At 42.1% G+C, this 25,053-nt stretch overlaps 1 protein-coding gene across 1 annotated transcript; it reads right to left on the bottom strand.

The window, feature by feature from the left end:
• Positions 1-31: 31 nt before the first annotated feature.
• Positions 32-22,520, bottom strand: inpp5l (inositol polyphosphate-5-phosphatase L). Its single transcript, XM_028996902.1, has 16 exons — positions 22,002-22,520; positions 16,680-16,721; positions 16,412-16,512; positions 15,677-15,764; positions 9,014-9,077; positions 7,650-7,753; positions 6,955-7,007; positions 6,036-6,155; positions 5,672-5,756; positions 5,482-5,577; positions 4,836-4,910; positions 4,249-4,322; positions 4,053-4,164; positions 3,697-3,765; positions 3,543-3,609; positions 32-2,639 (listed from the first exon to the last, which is right to left on the bottom strand). Exons 1-15 carry the CDS (start codon positions 22,059-22,061, stop codon positions 3,568-3,570), a joined length of 1,185 nt encoding a protein of 394 aa, XP_028852735.1. The 5' UTR covers positions 22,062-22,520; the 3' UTR covers positions 32-2,639; positions 3,543-3,567.
• Between the last annotated feature and the right edge of the window lie 2,533 nt (positions 22,521-25,053).

Below are 25,053 nucleotides of genomic sequence, written 5' to 3'. Positions count from 1 at the left end.
TGGCCACTCAAAGAAAACACACAGCCTTATATGGTATATATGGTATGATATTTACTGTATAAAATCATGTAAAACAAAAGAAATTAATCACTGGTAAGAATTCAACTGTGGTCACCAGGGACTTATTCCACTGAAAAATTGAACAGGAATGGATGGGAATGCAGAAATTATGATAGTGGAGATCCTGTTTATGACTGAGGGTGAGTTATGTTTCCAGTAATAGTCTAACTGGCATAGAGATAGATAAAATATTTAATAGCCAATAATAAAAGTTTGTTTACAACAAATACTCATTTGTTCCTTGTTAAAATTCAGTTCATTAAATTAAGTACTTCCTGCCTGGGAACACATTTCTAAAAGCCTAAACATAATATTTTCTATTTTATTTGACATTTTTCAGACGTATATATGTAGAAAACTTGCAACCAAAATGAATTTTTCTAAAACAGCACATCCATTCACACCGTTCCATGCGGCTCACCCTCTCTGGGAAATTTGCCCTTGCTTGACTCCTGCTCTTAAGACAAATCTGAAGTCAAGCAATCCAACGGCTGTTCCAATTCTAAAGTATATTGATGGTGGGAATCAGATCCAGATTAACTCTGCACTTGAATGCTGTGGATCCAAAACAAGTTGGACATTGTGGAAGAAGAAATAATCCTGACCTAGTTCACCTTGAGGGGAGAGGCTCAATTTCTCATTTGTTTCAAAGAAAACTTCATTTCATACTTTAAGAGAGAAACATAATTGTATGTATTTCAAACATTTTACATTTCGTCATTTCATCTTACATTTATGGCAATTTTATCGGACTCTCTCTGGACACACTCAGGGTTAAGTGTCTTTTTCAGGGACACAATTGTAGTAAGTGGGGTTCGACTTTGCAGTCTTTTGGTTTATAGGCAAGTGTGTCACCAACTTGGCAACTACCACCATATTGACTTTGAAAGAAAACATGAGGCAAACGAATACACTCACCTTTATGTCAAAATGTCTCAATTTTCATTTTGTGTACAAAAATAAATTACATAATTTTACATCAGTTTAGTGTTCTTCCATCACTATCAACAATCTCCCACTAACACAATCACGGGCCAGTACAAATAGAGGGTGGCCGAGTCATGAATCAGCTACTGCGGCTCCGTTATCGACAAACGCACCGTGTGGTCTTCCACTTGACACTTAAATTATTGATTGTTCACAAATTTGCAGAAATTTAGTAAGCCACAGGTCACACAGATAATCTATAGCCTCAAGCTGAATTAGAATAATGGCTTCCACGTCACATCAGACAACTATTATTTTTACACCCCATTGACAATCAAGAAATAAATATTGATTATTCAACCCTGAAAGTCCTAACTGCCTCGCGAGTATTCAAGCATCCTGTACAAAAATGACTAAGTTCAGATGTTATGCATGTTGTATTTTTAAAAAAATCAAAGCATCGTAAGCACTCATCTGTACAATAATTACGTTTGCAAGTGTTGTCTTAAAACAGTATGTAATGATATAGACCATTGCATTACATTGCATTAAATGCCATTGCAATAATAAAACCAGAAGACCAGAACTTGGTAATGCTCCCGAAAACAGTGCACCTAACCTTTGTCACTTCAATACAAGTGAATGAAAGCAATTATTTGCACTTAGGCAAAGATGACAAGCCATACAGCAGACTGCAGTGATGTTAACGCGGCGCTGATTTTCCAACTTCCAATGGAAACACGTTCTAATGCTACCGGTTTACAGACTTCGGTCAAAGTCCAAGGCCAGAAGTAATAAAGATATAGTCCGGCCACAAAAGGAGAAAGCGAACTCACCGGAACTGTGCCAAGTGAGTAAAATGTGACATAACCCAAAAATTTACATCACGACCGACAATGGGTAAATGGGCCGGCAAGTATGGAATGTACAGCGAAGTAGCTTTATAGAAGTAACGTAAAAGTTAAACTGGATGTTGTAATGGCACAGCGGACCGACAGACCACTTGTCTGAGGAACCGTGAGCTGCGCTGCAGTGGGTGGGATTTACATATTTCATTCAGGGTGGATAGATTTCTGAGCCCGTCTCTGGCGGAGCACTTGATCAGAGCTGTTAGGTAACAATACCACTGAGACGACACAGAAAACTAGTAGTGAAGATCCAGGCATAACATTTGGTGGAGGCTGTATTATATAGTAAAATGTATTAGGCCGTATCATCTTAAATTTGCCAAGTCACTGTGATGGAAATGCATTCTTGATGTTGACTAAAGAGCTTACGTATGTTGAGTGTACATGGTTTGACTGTCATTAAAATATACAAATAGACACAGATAAAAACATTTCAGAGCCACAGTAAAGAACTGCAGATACATGGTGAACTGGAAATTGCAACCATCATCTCCAGTCGCTCATATCAGGCTAACACTGTCCTTTATTGCCCGTCCAGATGCCTTGGTTGCATTCAGTTTGCCTGGGAGGTTATTTTAGTTACTGTGGGAGGTGTAAAAAGGTAAGAAAATAAAAAAAGTTAAAATCTTCCATCCCATTGGTTTGTTGTGCAGGGGTGTTGATGGACTTGCTGTGCTTATCTGTGTATTACCGGTACTCAACAGAGTGCTCCAGCACTTCCTCTTCAGCCAGATGAAAGTGTATCTACAGACATAAGAAGATAATTATCCATCCATTCAGATAAAAATCCTGTAATCAAACATATTATCCATATGTTTTTTACACATCCTATAGCAATTTATTTTAGAACCATTATTACTGTATAAATTGTAATTTAATTCCTTAATTTAATGTAATGAAATTGTACATAATTTATTTGCAGTAACATGGATAAATAGCTTGGCTGCTTTCATAATGCATTGAATAATTTATTGTAGTATTATTTAAGTATGTTATTTGTTATCTGTTCATGGGAGAAATAAAGAAAACATTTTTAATACTGTGTATTATATGTGCAATTTATGCTCACTATAAAACTGTAATTTCCAGTCATTACATCGACAGATATATATTAACTGATATAAATCCTTCTGATAAGATTTACAGAAACAAAATGGAGAAATAGCCATACACAAAGCGGCAAAGCTAACCAACCGCACAGAGAATCTCAGGGCGCTTCAAATGATGGCTCTTTAGCAGCAGAAGCCACCTCCCACTGCACCTTAACCGAGAGCAGGACACTGAGGGAAAGAATGGCTAAAACATGGCAGTAAAGCCAAATCTTGGCCATAAAAATGCCAATACGGCTCTCGCTGGCCAGGAAGGCCATCAGTAATTACTGAAGGCAGGGCTGGCTGACTGGACGGCACTGCTGTAACTACCATTGACCACACTTGACAGAATCCAAAACTAATACATTAGGGACAGTACATGTCCCATCTGTACTATGTTAGGGAGTTTGGTTTAGACCACAAGAGACCACTAGAGCTGCCCTGGGGGACTTCTATGCTATTATTAGTTTTATTAATGCTATCCTATAACTTTGTGTATTGTAGAGTATCATTGCACAGTAACTGTGTAATGCGATATTATAGAATCAGGTTTTACCATTTTTTGGGTTCCATGATTTGTGTCAATGATCATTTGGCTTCAGTGCAAAGAACAAGAACACAGGCTGGAAAAGAAAAACAGAGAAGATGCATGGTCTATAACAAGACAGGCCATAAGGAGACACCCTGTGATGTTTCTGAAGCGCATTTACCTTATGGTCTCCCATGCAGACATTGGGACCCAGTGTGTTGTACACAACGTTACTCTCCCCCTCCTCTGTCTGTGAACACGATCACACATTCATTACGCTCTGCATTTGTTTCATCACAGTGATTTAACACAGATAAAGGTACTTATCTCTCGTCTACCACTGTTTTGATAATAGCATTATGAAATACACTATATACTTCATAATGATTGCTTTTACGCAAACTAGCAATATAAACTATGCTTCTTCCAAGCATAAGCTATTAGATGTTGCTGTTATCATTGATAATAAAATGCAGAGATACATTATTATATTGCATTATTCATTTACAACTGAGCATAAAAAGAATTGCTTCCCACCCTCTGGATGATGCCTTGTGCGCTGTGAGACATGAGAATGCGGTCGCACCAGGAAGGGCAGCGTGTGTTCATGTACTGGGTGGGTTCAGTGTAGTCCTCACTGTAGGGGTAACTGAGACACAAAAATATATGTTCAGCAAGAAGAATTGTGTAGAACCTTGTCATTTCTGAAACGTTTTCCAAAGTCAGTACTCACCTAGGAGGAAAGAGTATCTCCTCCTCCGTGATTACATCCTTGAAGGCGGAGACCTCCTTGTCATACTTCAGGAGCTGTGAGAAGACACACAGTGTAAGTCTACACTGTTCATACAGAACACAGCACTACATGCACTGGTACATGTAACCCAATTAAATACCGAAAATATCGTTAATATTAACTAATAAAACTATTTCACATTATACAACATTTAGTTCTTTTCTGCTCAACAAAATGACCCTTTATTGCCACAGTTGTATGTTTATTGGAACATATTAACAGCTAAATAGTGTCATTAAACCAATACTGCACTGTTTTATAATTGAATAATAATAAAAATAGGGCAAAATATAATTACACGTAAAAAGCTGTGGTAAAATACTGGATAATCGCACTGATCATTATTAAAGCTTGTTTTATGTTTGTTTATTGCTGTGTTTAAAGAGGCTATGCATATTGCTTTATTATTTTGCATTTATTTCAATGAAGTGTGAAAAGGAACTTCCTGTTAAGAAACTATATCACAGTGAATTGGCAGGACATTAACCACAACAGAAAACAAAAGTGTGATGGTCTTGCCACCTTACCGCTCTTCCATTGTCTTCTCTGAACACTGCCTGGTGCAGGTACTCAAACAGCTTTGTCTCAATGTGCAGCAGAACCTGGACAATGGTGTAAAAAGATCTGTGTTTACCCACAATCCTCCTCTCTGAGTGTTGGGATTCAACTCATTAACTCGTTACGACATCAATTGATGAAACGTGTTGTTCAGTTATTAACGAGGCCGATCTCTGGTCCGAACAGGAGGAGCTGAGGGTCCCTGGGAACCCTGCGCCGAACAGTGAAAGTCACGTTTAAATGAATTGCTCCTCAGAGCAGCCGGCCGTAATGTGAGTGCACATTTTCTCGACTGGCAAAAAGTCAATATCATCCCAGAACGATAAATCTGCTCCGACCATCAGATGTTTATGTTGGAGCGCACACTCAGGATGATGAATTGGTCATTTTATATGTATTTACTACGCTAAGACGTTTTGTATGGTTATAAAACCCACCCAAAGAGCTATTAAAGATGTGTGTGATGTGTGTGCTCATTAGAGCTGATTTAGAGAAGGATTCAAAGTCTTTTAACAAATCTAAAATATGCCTCACTGCTTTACCAAAAAAAAAAAAGGTTACACATAACACACATGGTATAAACTGCACGAAACAACGCTTCGCTGACTTTTTTACCTTGTGGTCGTTGTCCTTCTCCTCACATATGATCTTCTCCACTTCGTTGCTGCTGTCTTTCTTCACCGTCTGGACATCGGCTGACGTGGAGAGGTTCTGACGAGGAAGTGAGACATCCCGTGAAGATTCATCTAAACGTGGGTGAATCGCCAACGTGTGAGGACTGTCACAACTGGAAACAGGACAGTACCTGGACCAGGCTGAGCGTATCCAGGCGGAAGTTGAAGTCTCCAAAAAGGAAAAACGGCAGGGCGCTGTAGCTGCCGTCTATTATCCTGACAGACAAGAACACATAGTCTTCCAGTAAAATGCATTTCACTTTACTCTAACCAAACCAGGATACCGGTAAATTGCATTTACATTTACCAGAGCGACTTACAATCAGTAGTTACAGGGACAGTCCCCCTGGAGACACTCATGGTTAAGTGTCTTGCTCAGTGACACAATGCTAGTAAACCTGTGACATTGTGGTCTTCTGGTTTATAGGCGGGTCTAAACTACTACCGCCGTTTATATAGTTATATACAGATATACCTAAATGCAAGTGTACGGACCTGTTGATGACATATCTGAGCGCATTTTTGCGGTTTCCAGAGTACACGGAGGGGCTTGAATTGCAGGCAATGAGGTTGGAGGCGTCATGGAAGAGGTGCACGTTGACCAAGTCCAGACCCCTGTGGAGAAAACACCGGGGCCAATCATCACCTGCTCCTTTTCCAAGTTGCTTAAATATCTCTATTTTCAAAGAGCCAGCAGGATTTTTATCAATTGTTTCCATTATATTTCATGTTCCCTCTTGTAAAATATATTTTTTTATTCTTGTATAAATAAAGGTTAAATATCTTCTCACTCCTTGCCGATGTTGCCCATGTTTGGCCATCCCCTCCTGTTCCCTACCGGCATTATATGCAATGTAATAATTAAGGTCTAAACATTACAACATTACAACATTGGAGAGGTATTACAGAGACACTGTGGCAGTCTGATTTTATAATTGTAATATATATTACATTCATTGCATTAAGTGTGACAAATTTAATTTACTGCCATTTTTAAATGAACCTTCTACACAACGCAGAAACTTGGATGTGTCTGTGCATGTGTGTGTGTCTGTGTGTGTGTGTTGAAGCTGTCACTCCATCAGGGTGATATGATAACCCAGCCTGATAGCCAGAGCCGGTGCATGTCAGGTAACAACGTGCCAACGAACGCGGCCGTTAATCTTCTGCCCCTGCCACTCAGTCCCATTCTGCAGCTGCCAGCCATGCACGAGTAATGCGCATTGAATGTGTGGGTCCAGCTGAGTCACCCTGCCACCCTGAGCCAAGCTGCAAATGGACACCTTTTGTCTCCTGACACACAAAAGCAAATAGAAACCGCTGTGCAAAGAAACACAGGGCAACAACATCGCATGGTGCAGGACGGTTACGCCGACAGCAGACCCTTCCAAATCAGGAGCAGTTTGGTACGTACTGGTTGTGGATGAGCCATCTTGTCCTCATGTAGCCTTTCCTAGACCACTTGAACTGCAGCAAAAAAGGAAATACAAAGAAAGACAATTGCAGACATGAGATCTACACATACGTGGATGCAGTTATACATCAAACGAGGACGCATCATAATTAGCAATGTTCACTTTTTTATTTTTACTAGTCTCATAGTTGTGCCTCTCACAGATATAAGTAGATGTTTTAAATGAAACACAGACATTGATTCAGTGTCCCCTAAAGAACCGGTAATAGAATATAATAAATCCATTGAAATCCGGATTTTAATCCAGAAGGGACTATAAACACTTAAACTAATATGAAAAATGAGACAAGATTTTCTGACAATATTAGTGCTGTCAATGTTAACGTGTTGCAATTCAGCCTGGATGACCAGAGGCTGGCACCTCAATGTTGTGTTCAGTAATAGCAGTGAATTATGGGAGGGTATAATAAGCATGAATCATTCATTTGGATAGAAAAGAAGAATTACGTCTGCGGATTAATCACAAGTGCTAACGCAGACCGCACTAGACCATATGCATGCTATTCACATTTCATGTCCTCAGCAAACTAGGAAAAGCCGAGGGGATTCAACCTTGTTGTGTTTCATCATCATGCATTCACATCCAAACGTAACACAGGCGAGAAATTCCCTGCAAATACAGACCACGCACTCACATCAGGCCAGAAATTCTTCGGGAATTTTTCTTTCTCCATAGTGGAAACCCCATCCAGGCAGCCCACGTACTTGTTCTGTCCAGAGACCGCTTTGAAATCCTTAACTGAGGAGAGGGGGGGGGCACAGACAGGAACAAGGTAAACGAGCGAGAAAACATGCAAACAGCAAATCGATAAACTAATGTTAGCCTCATCGGCGCCACAAACGCGATACGGGGTGGGATCTATAAGCGAGCCATTAGGCGGTGCGGGCCCCGGACAGAGCCGGCGGCAGGCCTCATCTTTATGGCTCTTCCATTGGCCCGTTTCAGAAAGCTCATTCACGAGGATCGTGACTGGACTCAGCATCTGGATAAGGTCTTTGCTATGCATCCAATTCCTGCTGGAAGGCATAATCAAATGAGGCTGTTCGACAGGCTAAAATCTACCCTCATCTATAAACTTCTTGAAATATTACAAAATAATTGTGAAAGAATTATTTTCTTGTCTTCATACTGCCTTATGATCTTTGTATGCACCTTTCTGACAAATGCTATGCAAATACATTATGTGTAAATGGCTATTTTATTTATATAAATGAAACATAAACTGAAATTCTCCTTTATAACTAAAATAAATAGGAAAATAACTGTATAATTAATTACAGTATAAGAAAAGTTTGCCGGAGTTTTCATCTAACCTTACTATGGAATCAGATTGTAATATATCTCCATAAAAGCGTTTTATTCAGTGCAGCGGTACGTTAAGAGTGGCACTTCCACAGTACATAAAGCTCATTTACAAAAGGATTGGTCTATCTGCCTCCAACGGAACCTTCGGTCTGTTTGCACTGGTGGACGGCTACACGGCAGGGGACACAATAGCAGGCGTTTGAACAGCATTGAGTGAACAAATGTAATTTACTTGGGACCCAAATCGGTCCGTTGATACCGAGAGGGTTTATCTGGAGGGGGAAGTTAATAATAACTTATCCAGGCCCGACCCACTGCGCCTGCGTGTTTCTCATTCAAAGCACACATCTGGCATTCTGAGAGCTCTGATTGGCCATGGCCCTCTCGCGCTGGCTGGGAGACCTTGATTAATGGCTGACGGATTGGTGATTATACAGCCTGTGATTAGATGGGTCACTGCTCCTGTTGTGATTCCCCCTCGGCAGAAGGCGGTTAAAATGGGCGACACTTGTTGCACGACATCAGCGGCCGCCGCCTCCGTCTGCCTTCACAACACCGCGATGTGCGTCGGTGATGACTGGTCCGTTCGTCCTGCTGCTGAGGCAGGTTATTTCTCACACCATTACAAAGTATTCACAGAGATACGAGTTGGCGCTAGATCCTGTCTTTTAATGCTTAAAAATGTTTTCTTACCATTAAAATCGTACTGCTGGATGTTCTTCAAGCTCTTGTGGATGAAGTACATACTCCCTAAGGCCTGCAGAGAAAGGAAAACGAAAAACACGTGATTGGTTAATAATGCAATACATTGCGAGGTGCAGTATGGTGTATCAATGTTTTAGACCATGCTGCTATTCATTATTATTAGCACTACGTTAAAAATAAAGCTAAGAAGACATAAGTAATCATTTCACATATTTCACATCAGACCAGAAAAAAAACCCCACTCAGCTCCCCGTCATCCTTGGCATGGCGCTGACTATTTTTAATGTACTAACTGCCTGCTTCAGTGATCTCATTAATCGCGCCCTCCGAGATCAATAAGGACAGAAAATTAAAACAATCTAAAAGGGATTAAGAAGTGGACCCGCTGTCGGCCGCCCGTCACCAGGACGGAAGAAAAATCGGCCCACCGTCCGTAGGGCCTGGAGCGTGACGCTGCGCCAGGCATCCACAGACCACCCCCCCCCCAAACACATCTGCCCCCACAAGGGCCAGCAATTCATCTTAAGGCCAAAGCGATTCTCATTTAATGTGAGGGAACTGTCCCTTGACTGGCCCGTGCGCGTGTGAACGATTAAGAACAAAGATTTCTGGGGGGGTGAGTAGGCCAAAGGCATCCGCTGATCCACCGACAGATTTGCAAATGGATCCAAGGGCTGGATTTGCACAGTGCCAAGTTTCAAAATGGGCTGCTGACAACCATAGCAATTAAAAATATTAAGTTACAGGGCACTAATATGAAGCTAATCTACCCTACAGGCAGGGGTAACCTTTATGGGTCTATAACCTGAGATCACTTAAAGTCTTGATTTAATTTACGAAATCTCCCCTCATCTTTATTTTATTTGCTCAAAGTCACAGTCGTGCTTTGAAAGTTGAACTTTACTTTATTTTTTTTTCAATTGAAAGGGCCCTGAGCACACCATTTCTGCACATATATAAAAGTTTGTATGTGAAGGATGCCGAGAGCAGTGGGGTTCTAGCCAATGGACCACAGCTGACTACATCTCATTTAGCTGGTGGGGTTTTTACACACATCTACGTCCCTGGTGGCTGTTTTAAGTGTCAGAAACAACTGTGGCACAGCTGTGCAGCTCATGTGTTGTTGTTGGTTGTCGTGGAAACATAACTCTGAAGGGTATTTTAACTTGAACTTCACTTTAAAAACAGAGAATTTGTCATAAATATGTGTTGGGAAACTGCTGAGCCATGAAAACAGGGAATGTGTTACCTGGTGAACAATTCCAATACACACACACACACACACACACACTCAAAAAGAGCGAGCGCCTCTCCTCTCCTCCACACACTCAGCTTCACACCCGTCTTCATCAATCAGCCCCGTGCACAGTTTAATAAAAATTTATTGACTTACAAGTGATTTTTTATCAAAACACCATTTGTACCGGGAGCAGGAGGGACCCTCCCTACAACGTCCCCACACGCACCCGCCTGGCAGGCCGCCGGGCCACAGCCGCGGCGAAAACGGATGGGGAATCAATACGGCCGGCTCTGCAGAAAATACGGATGAGTGGGAGTGTGTGGGCTGCGGGGGGGGGGGGGGGGGGGGGGGGGGGGGGGGGTTTCGGGTGTCCGAGGCCCACGTGGACGAGTCTGCCAGCCTGCCGGACCCTCGAGTTTATTTATCATGTACAAACGTAGGGGCAGGGAATCAATAGTTTTAATCAAGAGTTAAATTTATTGACTTTTCCGCAGCTTCGCCACACCTGCCCATTAACTCCAGTTGGACGGTGTCCACTGCTCGACGGACCCGCTGTCCTGCTTCTGCCCGCACTCTTTCTGTTAGCAAGCTAGCCATCAGATTATTTCCATTGAGTCGTTTGTGTTGTGATACAACATGAATAAATCATAAAAAAACTACAATTGTGATGCTGGCACTAGCAGTGTTTGTACTAGCAGTGTTGGCTTGTACTGTACAAGAAAGGAGAGGACCCAGGCGCAGGTGCTCCAACAAAAAGATCTATTACAGTTGCAGGACAAAGGATTCTACTTTGGGGAAGGGGAAGTGGAAACGGGGGACACTCCACACATCCACAACTCCCGAAACCAACACACACATGACCATATCGAAAAATCACACTCACACCCGACACTACTCTCGCTCCACACGCACACACGGGGACTCTGGTGCAGGTCCTCCTTCCAAGGAGGGAAACCGGGTGTAGGTAATCGGGAAGGGGCGGGGCCTGTACTCAGTGCCCAGGGACCCTCGTGAAATAAAAAAAGATGACTTTCTTCTACTAACTGGCAATGTAAATGAATACAATATCAACAACGCTAATAGTATTACAGTAAATAATGGAAAGAACATTGCTTCACTACAGCGTGATTATTTTTAACAATGGCAGGGGACGAGGCAGGGAGACGTACATTCCAAAAATGGGAAGTATTGTCATTTCAGTTAATCTCAGTCAATGATATAAACTTTCAACAGCAAAAAAAAAATAAAAATACAACAATGTGCTTTATTTGTGCTGATATCATTATAGTGCTAGTGAATAATTATGGTTTTACAAATAAAACACGAAGCCCTTAGCTTAGCAATACTTTCAATATCCCAAGGCCACCCAAGACCACTGGGCTTGCAAAATCTGTCATAGGCTGTCTGTTAAGTTTATGCAAAAACGATCAAATGTGGAGACTGCATGACCAACATGCTGTGCAGCTGATACAGTGTAAACTGAGGCTGAAATGATGAATCGAATAACTCGAATGATTCGATTACAAAAAAATATTCTTTGCCTCGAGGCTTCGCCACCAAAGTCCATCTCTTACTGCATCACGCCCGCGGAGCTACGCAGCACCGGAATCATTGTTTTTCATGGACTGTTTTAACTGAAGCGCAGTTCAAACAGTTGGGAATATTTTTTCGCTGTGTGGACAACGTAATGCGGTGTATACACTGTAAAACGGACCCGGCTTACCATAATAGTACTTCGTCAATAATGCAGCACCTTAACCGAACAAATCCTCACGTAAACCGCAAGCTTCTACAAGGTGTCGTATTTTTATGATTGCTAACTAACATTAGCGCTTCTTAGAATGTACATTATTTGTAACTATTTGTGTTATCATGCCTCATCACTATCAAGAGAGAGAGCTAATACACCACACACACGCGCCTCATACACACACACGCTCTGATAGGTTACATCTCAAAACACGCCTTCCCCATATATAAAGTTGTAATAATTGCACAAAGACTAACATTGTACCTAACTACCTCATCTGGATACAACTGGAAACTGAACTGTATTTTATTAAATTGGATTATTAGAAATACTTGAATTGTTTATTTATATTTTCTTTTTTTACTATTTTGTACCTTTATGCTTTTTTTGTCTTTATTCTCAGATGGGCTATAGCAGTGGGGTATAAGGAATAACAGCCAATTGCTTGGTCATTTTAAGAGGATTTTCATGTTGCATAACACACTATTGATAGAGTTGTTTAAAAACGCAAAAGTATGAGGTATCCGATTATTAATCGATGAAAAAAATCGGCAGAATACTTGATTCCAAAAATATTAGATAGTTGTAGCCCTAGTGTAAACCGGGCTGCAAGAAACAGAAAAAAGGGAGAATCCAGCTTGCTACGATAAAATGACCTTTATAAAAGGACGGGTCTTCACACCAGATTCACAAGTTCAAGGTAGATAAAACTATAGCTTTTGTGCCAGGGTCCACATCCTGTGGAACACACAATCTAAGAAGAATTAAATCTTTAAATGCTTGTAAATGGGACTAAAAGTGACATTGAAGTGACTAATTGTCTCATGAGACACATAACGGCACAGCACCCAGTGCACACAGTGAAATTTGCATTTACAGCATTTATCAGATGCCCAGACGCAACTTAAGTGTCTTGCTCAGGGACACAATGGGATTTTAAGTGGGATTTGAACCTGGATCTTCTGGTTCACAGCCGCAGAACGGTTATGGGAACATTTTCTGCTTCACTTTGAATCCAAAGTTTTACAAACAAACAAGCTGTTTGTACGCTGTGGCATAGATTTATCCGTGTATGAAAACATATGCAAATATCGGAGGGTCAAATGAGCCATAAAGCTCTAAAAACAGCACACAGAAATTAAATTTACCTATAAGTAGATGTTGAAGTGCACTCCAAAAATTATTTGTTAAATTATGACCCCTATTTCCACACATTTGAATTATGCTATTTGAAACTAAGGCAGGCAAACAGGACCGTTCTATCAATTCATTTCAATTAGCATAATTCAGATGTGTGGAAATAGGTGTCATATATGAATTAAGTTAACCCAACAAACCATTTTTGAGTGTGGTGTATTTAATTTGTAAGTAGTAGTAAGCAATTACTTTAATTAGCAATACAAATACAATACAAATGTAAGTTTTAAATGAGATTTAATCTTTAGTATATCTGTATACATATTTAATTTGAGGTCAGTAAGTTACAAATTTATTTTGAACATGAACATTTGATTATTTAAGATTAATTTGAGTTCCCCTAGTCTGTATGTGGTCCTGCAGTGGCTAGAAATGGCGATAGGCCATTCTGCTATGATGTTCAGAGAGTGGAAGCTCAGATGGCTGGATGTGACCCCTTATGTCGTCATAAGGGGAATTTTTTATCCTGGAAAAATGCCGGCATGACTTCCTGTCAGTGGCAAACATTATGGTGAGTGAATGGTGTTGATGACCTTATTCCCGCGAATGTCCCCCCCACTTCTCTCTCCTCCTCATTAACATTTAAAGTTACAGACCCTGAAACGGGGAGTCCTGGGTAAAATCTCATTGTGGGACTGGTTCAAAGTGGCTGTAATTCTGCAAAAAGGCTGAATTTTGAAAAGAGACTTCAGATACAGGATTAAAGGACCACTGAGACCAATATATGTCAGGGGAGTGAACACTACAAACATCTATTAGTCAAATACTAAGGCTGGGGTGACACATCGACGTCATCATTGCGTTGACACAAAAAACGCAGATGCTTTGGGTTCAAAACAAAGATGGTGGTGTGAGGTGCACTTCGCAAATGGAGGGCGCACTTACTCTACGCAAAAGGGGAATAGAACACCGCACATGCAAAAATAATTAAATACATTAAAAAAATTAATTGCACAGATGCCCACGATGCCTCATCCACAATGCCACCCTGGTCACCGGTCCATATCGCCCGTATCAAAAACTGCCACTACTGTTCTCTGTGTAATACATGACTATACATAGTCACTTTCCTGAAATATTCGGAATAAATATTACCAAAATTTACTTTTTTGCCTAAATCCTCTTCTCATTATGCTCGCCACCAAATTGCCTACACCCTCAGTTGATCAGATCAGTTGATAAATGAAATATTTGAGAACTGAAAAACGTTTCAACGTGAAAGCCACCATGGTGGGATGCCGGCTTCTTTTGCTTTTATTTGTTCTAATAAAACACTTTCTGTATTAAAGTATTAATTCATTTGAATGCCTTTTTCACTCAGATATGTACATTAGAATGTATAAATTGCTATAACAGCTAATTAATGTGAAAATAATTGAGAATCTAACCAATATGGAAAAATTAATTGTTAGATTAACTGATGGATCATAAAAACAATCACTAGAGTTTTCCCCAGCCCTAGTAATCCCTGTTTTGAATAAATAGCATTCATAATGCCAAGCATTAGAGCAGATGGGCCCTACATCAGTACAAATCGACTGATTGAATTTATAAGGAAATGTGTTAAAGTGTAAAGTGTCATCTACTAAACATTCATCTTAATGTAGTCATCTAATGTTGTCAAATTTTAATAAATATGAGGAGAAAATGTAACATACAAGATTATAAAAAGATCATTAAAGTAAATATTACAAAGATGTATAGGACACAAATATGATATGAATTATAGGGGCAGTGGTGGCCTAGCGGTTAAGGAAGCGGCCCCATAATCAGAAGGTTGCCGGTTCGAATCCTGATCCGCCAAGGTACCACTGAGGTGCCACTGAGCAAAGCACCGTCCCCACACACTGCTCCCCGGGCGCCGGTCATGGCTGCCCACTGCTCACTCAGGGTGATGGGTTAAATGCAGAGGACAAATTTCACTGTGTGCACCGTGTGCTGTGCTGCTGTGTATCACATGTGACAATCACTTCACTTTAACTTTAACTTTAATAATGTAAGTATGATAACTCATATGAATCCACCTTGTTGAAGTGGAAAATGTCTGGCTCTGAGTTGCTTTTGTCTGAACTTAATGGCAACTAACTATTCCTGCTCTATGTCCAAGATGCTGATTTTTTTTCGTATCATGTTTGTGATCAAAATGAAAGCTATGCAAGGGTCCTTCAGTCTGCTTACTGCTAAAAACAGTGGAACAACACTCCACCTTGTGGTGAAGAGGCTCATTGCATCAAACAGCTGTCTGGACTGCAGAGAACACCACACTGCCAGAAAGTATTGGTCAAACATAGCGCCACAAGTCAGGTCTGGTCAGGTCAACTTACATAGACACTGTAAAGTAAAATAAAAAACCCAACAACATTTAAATGGCATCAGTTTGCAGAGTTAATTTCATGTCTGGTAAAAGCATAAGAGAGTCAGTATAAAGGAAACAGGGAGTCTATCGACAAGTCTGAAGACTTACAGTGAAGCTGTCCACTGCCTTGAAGTTGCTGTCCATGTAAATGCAGGATCTGTCAAACTCCCTCATCTCCTCACTGGACTCGATGCTCCTACAAAATGAGAAGTGGAATGTGTGAGCCAGTCCAGTCTTTTGATATGCAAAACTTTTAAACATTAGAACATTAGAAAATGCTGCCTCTTTTGGTACTATACAACTGGAACTGCACATTTCTCATTATGTGCCAAAGTTTTATGAGTCTACTAACACTATTCATTAATCACGTGACCATAACTAACACAGGGGGCCGCACAGTGGTGCAGCGGTTAGTGAAGTGGCCTGACACCTCCAAGCTTGTGAGTTTGAATCCTGTGTGTGTGGAGTTTACATTTTCTCCCTGTGATAAAACATTTTTTCTAAACACTCAATGCATCAATTGCATTTTTATATTGATAAAAGTTATATTGGCAATATTAATAATCTGTCGATTACTATGCAATCTTTAGTAAGAATGGAGAAACACAAACACTAAACACTAAGGCAAATAGTGGAAAAAAAAAACAGGGGAAGTGGGGTTCAAGTTTGCATTATTCACTAGGTACTGCCATCTCTCAATCTAACAACACTCTAGGTTAAAAGATAAATGAACAATAATAATCCAATAAACGATAACAATGGGATAGGCAGAATGATAGGCTGTGTCACGAGCATTTAATCCCCCACAGGACACCCAGTATGCAATCAGCATAAGTGCCTTACCAGAAGAAATTTTGTGCATGCTCCATGTTCACCTCATAGTCTTTTCCGCCCACTTCCTGGAAATGCAGGGCAACAAAGCGTGGCTTGTGTTTGCGGATGGTCTGTTAGCGAGAGAGAGAGAGACAGAGATCAATATTCAACGACCTATAACTGATCTAAATCCAGGTTCTTAGTAAGGCATCCATGGGTCATCTCTACAAATAGGTGTCCAAGCCAGGACAACTATACAACCTTTGCTTTAAAAACAGAATGGAAAAACTTGACTTACTGAGTAGAACTCGCACAGCCAGTTCTTCTCAATCTCCCCATCCTGTTAGCAGAAGCACAGGCAAGTTTCAGAAAGACTCATGAAATTAAACTGCCAAGAGTTTATAAAGAGAAAAACGAACATCATTCATTGAATAATAGTATCTTTCAATTGCCTGCAAGCCTTCTAATTCTAAAAATCATTATTAATTTGAGGCATCATTAATCAGAGGATTTTCCCTGATGATTTCTTAATATATAGCAGCATTTCTTTTCAGATATAAACCAATGAACACACCTAAATTATCTAGGATGTGAAGCATTATCGGTATCCAGTGTCATGGAAGTACCCAGGAAGTACCGCTGGATGGAGACGCCTAATTGTGAATGTTCATTAGGTCCCGGGTACATATTACGAACTTGCTTGAGAGTGAATTCAGTGTACTGATTTGAGGCACAAAATTATTGTAAATGCTACACAGAACAATCCTTCAGGCCAATCGATGAATCTTTCAGTGCATCAAGTTTTATTGTTCTCTGCAATTTAAGGAATAAACTTTTACACTACTGTTACTCTATTACGTTGAAGTCAACATTATGAATTTTAAAAATTGACAAATACTGTTTTCAATAGAAGAATCTCACAAATATAGGAACAAACTGCTTCGAACGGTCCACTCCTTGAACTGGGTGAGATCCACTGGCACTGCAAATTATCACTGCAAGTGTTGTTGTAGCAAGGATAAATGACAGGGGTGGTAGTAGCCTAGGTTCGAACCCAAGACACTTAACCCTGGACTGTCCCTGGAACTACTCGTTGTAAGTCGCTCTGGATAGGAGCGTCTGCTAAATACTGTAAATGTAAAATACCGGAAAACCTACAATTTAGCTTAGTAGATTGTTTTTTTTACTGATAGCCAATGTGATCAGAGCATCCCTAGTTAATAACAATGCTATAGACATTGGGGCATATTTATTAATAAAAGCTGGCTTTTTTCGCCTCTTTTATTGTATATAAAATATATATTATTTATTAAAAAAACATATATGGAATAGCAGCAGTAATACACACAGAGCAGCATTACTCCATTCGTGTACAAAAATTGCACATGTTTATTATGTCTGCTAAGCCTCTCTCACATGTAGCTGAAAAAAAGTTTAGATGAGTGTTGTATTGTGGTCTCTGGAAAAATTATCTAGTTTAAAATATCAGCTACTTTAATCACAGCCTAGGAACTAATCGGACTACAGCGTTTATAGGAGTACTATTACCCTGCAACCTCATTCTTTTCCTTAAACAATAGTTTTATTCAAATCGAGAAATAAAGACATCAATATGAACCTTTTTTAAAGGCACAAGTTGACAGATGGGGGGTGGAAAGGTGCAAAGGTCTCAAACTCCATGCTGTCCAAAGGGTGTACTTAATAATATATGAGTGTGTGTCAGGTGGGGAAGGAGAGCCATATAAAATGCATGAAATGAAAGTCTGAATGCTTCTAAAGCGACGGTTGTTAAAAGCATTTTTTTAAGGAACACTGAGTTCTCGCAGAGAAAGATAACGTAAGTGGCCAACCGGTTCTTTTCCAGTCAGGCATGCCATCCAGTAGACAATGATATGCCTGCGATGCTTTTGTTAGCTTTATCAGATTAAAGAGTTTTTTACCGACTAGTTTGGTGAAAAAAAAATCTATTTAATAACACATGAAGGCCGTGATGGCAACCCATTTCCCATTACAAATGTCTAGGCCTTATAAATGTCATTTCCCATTATAAATGTCTAGGCCTTCCTCGCCAGGACAGGGTGCTGAAAGTCAGTCTCCTCCAGGCTGGAGGGCTTTGCATACTGAATTTGCATGGTGCTGTGATCTGATGCGTGGGCAGAACACATACAGCGCCGGGGTCTCATGAGGTCACATGTGCCGGTGTGTGTGAGACCAACCTGGTGGATGGGATGGAAGGCAGGGTGCTCAAGATTTATTTTTTAAAATCTAGAATCTGATTGGTTGAGCCCTGTGGCACACCACATTTCACAGTCACCAAGAGGGGATTTTTTTTTCTTCTTTTAAGAGCTGCTATAAGTAATATGTTAATAAAGTGTGTTTTACTGTGGGGGTCTGCAGTGTACTTGCCAAACAATGGACATTAACTCTAATAAATAACCATATCCTGGACTGGCTCACACATGTAAACGTGTCACGGTGGCACGGCGCAACAAGGCATGTGGAAGGATGGAGCCAAACGCACGACTACTATAAAAGGGGATTTAATACACACCGCAACATGGCTTTCAAACACCAGCAGACAATCAGGACGGGAAACAAAAGGAAACAATTGTGCAAACAATGGGGAATCTGAGCCCCCCTAGACCTGCAACAAAACCCAGGCTGATAATGCCATGGCCCTCCATCGACCACCATGGGCACGAAGTCGGTCCTCCTCCATCCGTCCGCTCCTTCAGCCGGATCCCCAAACAAACTAGCGTCCACTACCGCACAACGATCAAACATGCGTGCCGGGAACCTGCCCAACATGAAGCCAACCGTGGACGGGGGACCGTGGGCCGGCGCTGTCTTCTGCTGAGCCGCGATGAAAGTTGTCCATATAATGGTCGGGTCGTTCTGTCATTCGGTTTTTATTTTTATATTTTTTTACAGTGTACCTGAACTAGTTTTTACAGTTAAATTACACACATCTTCAACTAATCTACTGGTTATTATGAAACATAAAATACTTACAGAATAAAGCAGAATTATCCTTGACAATGCTTATGTTTGCTTGTTTGGGAGAGGACCCTATATGGCAGTTGCCCATGAGGAAAGGAACAAGAGGCGTGGCTCAGAAAGCTGTCTGACGTTATTCAGTCCATAAAAGAGAACTCCAAATCTCACAACTGGTATTAGGACAATTATAGTCCATGGAAACTTTCCTCATGTTTACTTCGAAATGAGACCCCTTGAGAATTCATACTCAGAGCGTCATGTTTAAGGATCTCCGGCCTTTCGCTCTCAGGCCTACACTGTTGAATAAGTAAAAAAATAAATACATAAATAAACTTTTGTTCGACACTTAACATTCTTTTTAACCTATGCTGGGCAAAACAAAAAAAAATCACAAAATACATTTATACATTTAAATTCAGCAGATGACTGTAAAACGTGAAGACAAGATATGCATAATGAATGAATTCTCAATCAAGTTTACAGCAAAACTGAAATGAATCTGTTCATCTGAATTCATTTTATAGATAGAGAGATATAAAAATCACAGATCGGTGTGCCAGTCTGGTTTCTGAGGCTGTTCATGTCCTTATTTCTGTTTTTTTTTTTTTTTTTTGGATTATTTGTGCTTCTTTTTTACATGCAGGCTCTTGATTTTAAATTCTGCGGTACTTTCATTTCCTTTGTTCAAAAGCCCATGCTGGCCATCTGTGTTGTGCACGCCATTCTTGGGCAGGACCAGACACATGAAGACAGGACTTGCAAAATGGCTGCGTGTTGAAAGACACGGTCTCCGTCTTTCACGTTACCGGAGTGATTCTTCACGACAGGCGAGGTGCTCTGTTACAGCAGACAAAGGGCCGAACTCAACTTTCGGCCCCACGGAGGGCAGAGGCGGAGATACCCGTCTGTTTACAGGCATCGGCCGTCCTCCGGCCACGACGGGATCTGGCATGTTTTTTGAGGGTGCCAGATATGGCGTGTGGAAACGTGGGGCCAGGCCAACATTTCACTGTGCGCGAGACCGACCGATCGGCAACAATGACAGCAAAGCTCTGACTTCCACTGAGCAAACAGCGGCATGACAATTGGTGCAAGGTTTCCCACACCTCGGATTATTTCGCAACGGATGATCCTCTCGCTCCAACGCAAGTCACGAAGCAGTGAAATTACGGGTATTTTTCAAAGAAACTGACGAACAGATGAGGAGAAAAAGAGTCCATTGTGGGCCTGAAAACAAGAGCACACAAAAAGCATAATGATCTAATCTCGTGGGTTCGGTATGCAAACGCACGTAGTGGGGCAGTGGTGGCCTAGCGGTTCGAATCCCGATCCATCAAGGTGCCACAGAGCAAAATACCGTCCTCACACACTGCTTCCTTGAGCGCCTGTCATGGCTGCAGTGTTTCACAATGACAACCACTTCACTTGTTAAAGACTCACAACACTCTCAATTAACAAATGCACAGGGAATATCGGAATACAGACATCAGGAAGTAAGTGTTGGTATATACAGTACAGGCCAAAAGTTTGGATCCACCTTCTCATTCAATGTGTTTTCTTAATTTTCATGACCATTTAAATTGGTAGATTCTCACTGAAGAGATCAAAACTATGAAGGAGTTCCCAGAGGTGTTTAGCACTTGTTGGGGTCCAGCTCACCCCAAACCATCTGGATTGGGTTCAGGTCCGGTGACTGTGGAGACCAGGTCTCCACTTTTTGTTAAGTACATAACTCCACATGTGTTCATTCATAGTTTTGATGCCTTCAGTGAGAATCTACCAACGTAAATGGTCATGAACATTGAGAAAACACATTGAATGAGAAGGTGTGTCCAAACTTTTGGCCTGTACTGTAGTTTAAAACTGACAGATTTACAATTAAGAAGAATAGACAGCAGTAGACATCGGGAGCCTGGAAATGTCCTGCTGGTCCTCTGCTCCTGTCCCACCAACGTTTGACCCTGGCCTCTCCTCACAATGGATTTTACATACAAGGAGACTCGGGAAGACGCAGCCTGAAACGAACCCCGCCATTACGCGTTAATTAGGTGATAATTAAGATCCGGCCGCGTCGCTGGGAGATGGAAACTGCGCCGAGCCTGTTGAACGCGTCCGCCTCGGCTTCCGGTGCGATTTGAACTCGCGGCGAGCCCGGGTGCTGCGCGCTGATAGGTGACAGACTCGCCACCACCAACGAACGCACTCACACACACACACACACACACACACACACAGAGAGCGACGCCCCGTCCGAGGACCCGGTCGATACTGGCGCGCTTAAGTCGGTGACGGTGAAGGCGGGGGCGCGCTTGCTGTGAACGCGCCTCGTATCTCGGCAGAGCGGCGTCCCGACTTGTCTGCTCGTTGAAAGATGAATGGAGCGGAACGCGGCGTCCAGGTCGAGTGGTCGGCGACACGTGACCGCCGTTTTAAACCTCCTGGAAGCAGCGGGACCCCGCGGGGCGCCGCCGCCCCCGTCGGCCCCTGGCAAGGTTATTGTTGCCCGCCTTCCCCCCCCCCGGGGAAGCGCCTTTACAACTCAGCCCTAAGTCTCATTAAGTACTTAAGTGCCTTAATTTAAAAAAAAAAAAAAGTACACACGACTGTGTGCCGCGGTACTTACTTTGCCAAATAATGACCCGACGTTTGCGGTGACCAGCAACACGTCGACGCAGTTTTCCATGACGAAACCAGAACGGGGTCGGAACACAGAGTACCGGACTCCTCGAGTCGGCGAGGGGGGAATAATTCCGGGTCCAGTCACCAGAGTGGGTGCATAGTTCACAGCTCCGTCGTCGCATCGATCGCCGCCACCCCGGGCTTCCGGTGGCGGCGCGCCGCGTCTCTCCCCGCCCTACAGCAGCGTCTTATCCCCCATGGCCCCGGGATAATTCGGGACTCGGTGCTCTGGCCAGACTTGCCCGGGCGGCCCTGCGCAGTTCCTGCCTGGCCGCCGCGCGGCGTCGTGGTTCGCGCGCCCCGGAGCTCCGCCCCCCGGCGCGGGAGCGCGCACGCCGCGGCTCCGGCCGTTAGGCGCTTACTTAATCAACCTGTCTGTCTAATAAAAGCACGTTTTTCTTCCCCGACAAGGTGTTCAAGAAAGGAGTGTTTAAGACCACGTCGAGGAAGGTGAGAGGTTTGTTTCTCTGCGCCTCGTACACACGTCGAAACAACCAGAAATGCAGAGTTACGCCAGCCAACTCTGGACAAGTGGGCGTGGTTGTTACGCCAGCCAACTCTGGACAAGTGGGCGTGGTTGTTACGCCTGCCAACTCTGGACAAGTGGGCGTGGTTGTTACGCCAGCCAACTCTGGACAAGTGGGCGTGGTTGTTACGCCGGCCAACTCTGGACAAGTGGGCGTGGTTGTTACGCCAGCCAACTCTGGACAAGTGGGCGTGGTTGTTACGCCAGCCAACTCTGGACAAGTGGGCGTGGTTGTTACGCCAGCCAACTCTGGACAAGTGGGCGTGGTTGTTACGCCAGCCAACTCTGGACAAGTGGGCGTGGTCACTGTTTTTTTTTTTTTTTTTTTGACTAATTTGACAAAACAGCTAATAGCACTTAGATCCTTAGATAAACTTAGGGTCCTGCTTTAATGCTTTACATTGCTGGAAACTGTTAAAGGCCAGATGTCCAAGTATGCAGTGACAATAAGGATCAATAAGTCATCCACAGTGTTGTTGTTGAAGTAAAATTATATTCTGATGCTAATTTAATTTTGAAGTTGAAACCTTTCAGGTTTTCGGACGTACGGCTGGAACTTTGTTTTACCTCGGTTTGGATTAATAGATATTGTCCAGTTTCATGACGCCTGAAAGGGCACCAGAACAAGCTAGCATGGATATAATAAAGTTCACCCATTATGTCAAGACGGCTGTTCCCCCCGAAATTCGATTATTCCCACGCTTTTCTTCTCATGCTCTGAACAGGACGGTGGCCCGATGTCCATCTTCTACAGATTAGTCTTTCTTCAGATAAAAATGAAACATGCCGTGGTGTGGACACAGTGACAAATAATTCCTTTACTTTCACTTCACTTTCCATCCAAGGAAGTGCTTTTGTTCATGCGCTCTTTTGAATTATAACCACATAGGCAGATCCAGTTTCAGATCCATTGTAGACACTCAGGGATAAAGTGCTCTCAACTATTTTTGTCACCATTATAAATATTAGTAGAAAGTAAACACATAACGCATAAATATTTAATTGACACTGAAGAAAAGAAACATCTTTAACAAATGCATTCAGAGAAAAGCAAATCCCTCATCAAAAGAAAAAAAAATATGAAGAAAGGGCCGGAGTGTAAATGGGCATCTCTGGGTGTACCTTGAGGTCTGGGAACCAACCAATTTTTTTTGCAGCTGGAACAATTTGTTCTCCTCTGTGAGAGTTCCGAGTTCCCACCGGTCCTAACACGGTTTTACAGAAGCCATAGCGTGATTACAAATGTTCAAATAGCTTTAAATTTACCAAGATTTTTTTGGTGTCTGTTTGGTAGTAGAGAACTTACTTGCATGTCTTTAATATTCAGTACTCCTTCATTGTAATGGTAGAGCAGCCAAAACCAGCGGTCACAAGAGGTTTATAACTTGCGTGCGTCTTTACACTTGCATACTAAACTCCAGTCAAATGCATTTCCATCACGCTGGGATACAGGATGCAATCGCACGACTTACAGCACAAGGGATTTACTAAACTAGAAGCATCAACACACGATACACATATATTGAGTGGGTGGGGACAGGGCGGAAACACAACACATATACTCTCAAACATCAGCTAACCACAATCGGGTAATCAGGTAGACACGCACCGGACATGAAAACTCCGGCCCGGAACATGGAACCGGAACAGCCCCACCACCAAATCTCATTTAACTGCATCACAGCACGCGGTGACACAACAAAAATGTCCTCTGCTTTTCACCCTCACCCTTGGTGAGCAGTGGAGCAGTGTGTGGGGACGGTGCTTTCCTCAGTGGCACCTTGGCGGATCTGGATTTGAACCGGCAACCTTCTGATTACGGGGCCATAATCCTTAACCGCAAGGCCTCCACTGCCCCTGCTGTGGCTAAGCAACACCTACTGACAAATGCACAGTTGCAAAAACTATTGCAAAATATGCTAATTCAGTCATGTCCAGTATTGCTTTAGCAATACTTGTCATGTCCACGTCAGGTGAATGCGTTTTGATTGGAAAAGATGTGAAAATGAGAACTCTGTGAAAATGGTGAGTTGATACGGACGCTAGCCTCTGGCGAATACGTTTTGATTGCACCGGCAATGTAAGCAATATCTGGGATGTGGGAAATTTTTGACCATGATGTTAATAAATGTATAACCAACCCATTCTTGACTCTTATATTTGAATAACGCCCACTTTTTAATTTACTGACAGACGAGAACACAGCTTCTCATATTCTCCGGCACCGCCCACCTACATTAAACTGTGTTTAACCTACATGTAACACACATCTCTACGTGCAGCATTCAACTATTTACATCCAACCCGCTCATTCCCTTTCCCTCTTACGTCTAGAAAGCCTTTCTCGGAAGTGAAGGCTGATCAGTTCCCACTGTTCCTGAATGTAAATATTAACACTGTAATGTCTTTTTTTATGTTTGTGAATGATAAAAGGTCTGCCTAAGATGTAAGCCCTGCTCTAAAAGCTGAG

Source organism: Denticeps clupeoides, chromosome 11 (genome assembly GCF_900700375.1).
Source record: "Denticeps clupeoides chromosome 11, fDenClu1.1, whole genome shotgun sequence".
NCBI classification, from domain to species: Eukaryota; Metazoa; Chordata; class Actinopteri; order Clupeiformes; family Denticipitidae; genus Denticeps; species Denticeps clupeoides.
Note: the sequence above shows the minus strand (reverse complement) of the source record. Positions and strands in the feature narration are given on the sequence as shown.

What these genes read in the sequence shown, in the direction of transcription:
- inpp5l (XM_028996902.1), bottom strand. Translation starts at nt 22,061, where the DNA reads ATGGAAAACTGCGTCGACGTGTTGCTGGTCACCGCAAACGTCGGGTCA. An exon ending in TCGGGTCATTATTTGGCAAA is followed by an intron (nt 16,722 to 22,001) that starts GTAAGTACCGCG and finishes TTCTGCTAACAG; the next exon opens with GATGGGGAGATTGAGAAGAA. An exon ending in GAGATACTCTTTCCTCCTAG is followed by an intron (nt 4,165 to 4,248) that starts GTGAGTACTGAC and finishes TTTGTGTCTCAG; the next exon opens with TTACCCCTACAGTGAGGACT.